The following is a 5,758-nucleotide window of genomic DNA, read 5'->3' as shown; positions in this document are numbered from 1 at the left end:
GTCAAAGGTCAGAGGATGTGAGAATCAAAGGTCAGAGGATGTGAGAGTCAAAGGTCAGAGGATGTGAAGGTCAAAGGTCAGAGGATGTGAAGGTCAAAGGTCAGAGGATGTGAGAGTCAAAGGTCAGAGGATGTGAAGGTCAAAGGTCAGAGGATGTGAAGGTCAAAGGTCAGAGGATGTCCTATGTGTACAGGTTATAAAGCTCTCTGAGGAGTTTGTGATTTGTGATTTTGAGCTTTTTTGAGATTTTGAGCTAAAAAAAAATAACTGAAGTAGTTCACTTTTTGGAGCTGTGAACTTAGTTCAACATTTTGAATTATGAACTAAGTATATTATATTAAAATATGTGAACTATGAACTGAACTAGTTCATGTAGAAAGTGAACTTTCCCAACACTGTTTGTCATTACCTAGCATATTGATTACTTGTTCATGTTCATTTTAATAAAGTTTATTTGTATACAGTAGACTAACTTTTTACAGCAGTGAGGAGGACGTTGATGAGGTCCAGGAAGAAAACATTTAGACCTGAAAGGATTCAGGGAAAAACACTAAAAAAAAAAAAATTGGGTTGGGGGGTGGTGATCATAGGGAATACACCTTTTTTATTCAACGTTCATGTTTTTGTTGTTCGATGAAAGAATAAAGTTCTACTCACAAAATGTCAAAAACAATACAGTAATTACAGTTAAATTACCCCAACATTTCCAGTTTATTCCCGTTAATTCACGTGGAAAGTTTCCAACTTTGAATATTCCCAGAATTTTGCAACCCTGTTGAGTATTGATGAGTAAGTATTGATTCATGAGAATTGATTATTGAATATTGATTATTGAATATTGATTAATGGGTATTGATGATTGAGTGATGATGAATAAGTATTGATTCATGAGAATTGATTATTGAATATTGATTATTGAATATTGATTAATGGGTATTGATGATTGAGTATTGATGAATAAGTATTGATTAATGAGTATTGATGATTGAAGATTGATTAATGATTATTGATTATTGATTACCTTCTGCATGGCTGGAGAGAACCCGTTCTTCTGTTGGTTTGAACCACCTGGAACAGAAATAAAGATGTTTTATTGATGAGTCATGAAAGTGTTCCGTCCAATCAGAGATCAGATCTGTACAGATGGCTTCTTATTGGTCAACAGATCAAGAGGAAGGGGAGGAGGACGAGGAAGAGGAGGAGGAGGAGCAGGAAGAGGAGGAGGAAGAGGAGGAGCAGGAAGAGGAGGAAGATGAAGAAGAGGAGGAAGAAGATGAGGAGGAGGAAGAGGAAGAAGAGGAGGAAGAAGAGGAGGAGGAGGAGACCTTAAAGAACATGAGAGCTCTTCCATCTCTGCTAAAGGAAGAATTCCTTCATCAAGTTGTCTCTTTCCTCCTCTTCCTCCTCCTCCCCCTCCTCCTCTTCCTCCTCGTCCTCCCCCTCCTCCTCATCATCCTCCTTATCCTCTTCCTCTTCCTCCTCCTCCTCCCCTCCTCCTATCCCACCTCCTCCCCCCCTCCTCCTCCTCCTCCTCCTCATCCTCTTCCTCCTCCCCTCCTCCTATTCCACCTCCTCCTCCCCCACTTCCTCCCCCCCCCTCCTCCCCTCCTCCTCCTCCTCCCCTCCTCCCATCCCACCTCCTCCCCCCATCCTCCTCCTCCCCCTCCTCCCCCTCCTCCTTATCCTCTTCCTCCTCCTCCTCCTCCTCCTCCTCTTCCTCCTCCTCCTCTTCCTCCTCCTCCTCCTCCTCCACCTCCTCCTCCCCTCCTCCTCCTCCTCTTCCTCCTCCCCCTCTTCCTCCTCCTCCTCATCCTCTTCCTCCTCCCCTCCTCCTATTCCACCTCCCCCTCCTCCTCCACCTCCCCGCCTCCCCCTCCCCCTCCTCCTCCTCATCCACCTCCTCCTCCCCCTCCCCCTCCCCCTCCTTATCTGCTCCTCCAGACGGGCCAACGCCCTTTCGGTCCTCAACAGTCATGATGGTTCGGCTCCTCCTCCAGACTTCCTGTTTCAAACTGACTCCAGATCAGTTTCCTCAGACAGACCTGGACCTTCAGACCAGAACCGGATCCTGTTTCAGGTCTTTAGTAGAACCCCTCCAGAGATCCAGATGTGTGGCAGCATGTCAGTAATTATAGCAGAAAGATAAGTGTTCTATGGAGCTTCTTATGCTAAGCTAAGCTAATTAGCTTCATGTTGACAGACGTCTGAACTCTGGTTTTATGGCAATGACGTCATAATAGAAGATGATTATAGGAGAATATATCAATATATTATATATATTATAGATGTATATATATACGTATATATGTATATATATATACACATCTATATATATATATATATATATATATATATATATATATATATACGTATATATGTATATATATATAGATGTGTATATATATATACGTATATATGTATATATATATATACACATCTATATATATATATACGTATATATGTATATATATATATACACATCTATATATATATATGTATATATATACACATCTATATATACTGTACATACACAATATATCCTTTCATGATCTGATGCAGAACTTTAACATGTTCTCACATGTTTCAGTGATAAATATATTATTTTTATTACATATTATAATATAACAATGTGAAAGAAGCAGTACTTTTGATACTTGAAGTACTTTTGCTGATTATACTTCTGTACTTTTACATTTTAGTTTGAGGTATTTGAACTAACTACTAATAAACAAAATCAATATTTTAATCTCCGAGGACGAACTGAGAGCTCCGACAGTGTGTGCGTGTGTGTATTAATTACGAAAATGTCTGAAACGTAAATAAATTCAGTTTATTGTGTTTTGATTATTTTATGAATAACAGTATTTCTATGATGTTTTGGAGGAATGAGAAACAATCAATAAGGTAATCGATCAGATTAATCAATAAGTTGATTGTTTCCTGCATTGAAGATTAACTGAACTTATTAAAATGGAAAGGAAATTAAAATGTTATCCGGTTCCTCCTTAAATGTGTTATTATTATATATAATAATAATAATATATATATATATATATATATATATATATATATATATACATATCTCATAATGATATTATGATATATAATAATATTATTATATATAATAATGATATTATTATATAAATATTATTATTATTATATTCTCATTTAAAGACTGGACATCTCAGCATGTTTACTATTTTCTAACCAATTAATTGGAGTATCGATCTGCGTCATGATCAGAAAGAAGCAATGTTTATTGTTATTTTTATAATTGTGAATAAACACGAGCTGCTGGAACATTAAAACATATTGATAAAGATCTGATCAAACGGATCAGTCGACGTTAAAACAGAAGGGGGGGGGGGGGGGGGGGGGGGGATGAAAACACGGCCTGAATGTTCCGCCTAAACGCGGCGAAAGAACCGGGACCGGATCCTGCAGGTCTCGGTCCTCTTACCTCCAAACAGAATAAATCCCACAGAGCCGGAAGATATCCAGGACCAAGACCAGGACCAGGACCAGGACCAGGACCAGGGCCAGAACCAGGGCCAGAACCAGGACCAGGACCAGGAACAGGACCAGGAGACCGGAGACCGACGGGGACGCTCCTCTCCTGCTACAGTCGAGGAGGGCGGAGGAGAGGAGACGAGGGCGGAGGAGAGGAGACGAGGGGGGAGGAAGCGGAGGAGGGGTGCTGCGTGACGAGCCTGCTTTTATGCTGGAGGGGGGGGGGCCTCCGGAGGAAGAGGAGGAGGAAGATGTGTTATGATGACTTCACATACTGTAACATGTTCATATTAATATGATGAACTATTACATCCGGTGGATTATTGATTATTGATAGGAGACAATAATCAATAGGTTTGTATTAAAGTTCCTGTTGGTGAAAATAAAACATTTTAATCAAGCTGTTTGTCTCTCTATTGTTTTTTATTCTATTATATCGAGTTATTTATGTGTTTTTGTACCTTCATTTATTTATTATTTTACAATAACATATTTAATTTGATATTAGTGGTGAAATAAAACATGACACTTTGTCCACCAGGTGGCGCAGTAAACACTTTGATTCCTGCTGTCAATAATAACGAAAAATAAGTTTGACATAACAAAATATTTTATGTATATGAATATATATATATGTATATATATATATATATATATATATATATATATATATATGCATATATGCATATATGCTCTCCATCCCTATCCACCTCATATAGGGCAGAGACACAATCACCTACAGCTGACTGTACACCTACATCTACTCTTCCCAGCACCTGTTCCCTGAGCCCCTCCCCCACACCCCTCCAGCTGAGCCTAACCACGCCCCGCCACCACAGACCCCCACTGCCCGACTTAGCGGCCGTGGTTCGACCAGAGGGTGAAGAGCACCCCAGGAGGGAGTCGACCGCCCACCGGGTGGCCAGGAACTCCTTCTCCACCGCGCTGTACCTCCATCTCTGATATAGAGGATTCACACTAGAGCATCCTCTCTCCTCTGTCCTTATCCTTCACACTAGAGCATCCTCTCTCCTCTGTCCTCATCCTTCACACTAGAGCATCCTGTCTCCTCTGTCCTTATCCTTCACACTAGAGCATCCTCTGTCCTTATCCTTCACACTAGAGCATCCTGTCTCCTCTGTCCTTATCCTTCACACTAGAGCATCCTCTGTCCTTATCCTTCACACTAGAGCATCCTCTGTCCTTATCCTTCACACTAGAGCATCCTGTCTCCTCTGTCCTTATCCTTCACACTAGAGCATCCTCTGTCCTTATCCTTCACACTAGAGCATCCTCTGTCCTTATCCTTCACACTAGAGCATCATCTCTCCTCTGTCCTTATCCTTCACACTAGAGCATCCTCTCTCCTCTGTCCTTATCCTTCACACTAGAGCATCCTCTGTCCTTATCCTTCACACTAGAGCATCCTCTCTCCTCTGTCCTTATCCTTCACACTAGAGCATCCTCTCTCCTCTGTCCTTATCCTTCACACTAGAGCATCCTCTCTCCTCTGTCCTTATCCTTCACACTAGAGCATCCTCTGTCCTTATCCTTCACACTAGAGCATCCTCTCTCCTCTGTCCTTATCCTTCACACTAGAGCATCCTGTCTCCTCTGTCCTTATCCTTCACACTAGAGCATCCTTTGTCCTTATCCTTCACACTAGAGCATCCTCTCTCCTCTGTCCTTATCCTTCACACTAGAGCATCCTCTCTCCTCTGTCCTTATCCTTCACACTAGAGCATCCTCTCTCCTCTGTCCTTATCCTTCACACTAGAGCATCCTCTCTCCTCTGTCCTCATCCTTCACACTAGAGCATCCTGTCTCCTCTGTCCTTATCCTTCACACTAGAGCATCCTCTGTCCTTATCCTTCACACTAGAGCATCCTCTCTCCTCTGTCCTTATCCTTCACACTAGAGCATCCTCTCTCCTCTGTCCTTATCCTTCACACTAGAGCATCCTCTCTCCTCTGTCCTCATCCTTCACACTAGAGCATCCTGTCTCCTCTGTCCTTATCCTTCACACTAGAGCATCCTCTGTCCTTATCCTTCACACTAGAGCATCCTCTCTCCTCTGTCCTTATCTTTCACACTAGAGCATCCTCTCTCCTCTGTCCTTATCTTTCACACTAGAGCATCCTCTCTCCTCTGTCCTTATCCTTCACACTAGAGCATCCTCTCTCCTCTGTCCTTATCTTTCACACTAGAGCATTCTCTCTCCTCTGTCCTTATCCTTCACACTAGAGCA

The 5,758-nt window shown here is 41.8% G+C and overlaps 1 protein-coding gene across 9 annotated transcripts in view; it reads right to left on the bottom strand.

Annotated features, from left to right (window-relative positions):
- dmtn (dematin actin binding protein) overlaps positions 1-3,765 on the bottom strand; it is a 17,922-nt gene extending 14,157 nt beyond the window's left edge. The window contains exons 1-3 of one of the 9 annotated variants that reach the window (XM_034547045.1): positions 3,461-3,708; positions 1,930-2,093; positions 1,022-1,068 (exon numbers count right to left, since the gene is read on the bottom strand). In XM_034547045.1, coding sequence (XP_034402936.1) covers positions 1,022-1,068; positions 1,930-1,975 — 93 coding nt within the window. In that variant the 5' untranslated portion in view covers positions 1,976-2,093; positions 3,461-3,708. Of the gene's footprint in view, positions 1-1,021; positions 1,069-1,929; positions 2,318-3,460 lie in introns of those variants that run through there. The other 8 variants (XM_034547046.1, XM_034547048.1, XM_034547049.1 and 5 more) reach the window with 8 other exon arrangements.
- Positions 3,766-5,758: the final 1,993 nt, after the last annotated feature.

Source organism: Cyclopterus lumpus, chromosome 12, assembly GCF_009769545.1.
Source record: "Cyclopterus lumpus isolate fCycLum1 chromosome 12, fCycLum1.pri, whole genome shotgun sequence".
NCBI classification, from domain to species: domain Eukaryota; kingdom Metazoa; phylum Chordata; class Actinopteri; order Perciformes; family Cyclopteridae; genus Cyclopterus; species Cyclopterus lumpus.
The sequence above is the reverse complement of the archived record's forward strand: the minus strand, read 5'-3'. Positions and strand labels throughout refer to the sequence as shown.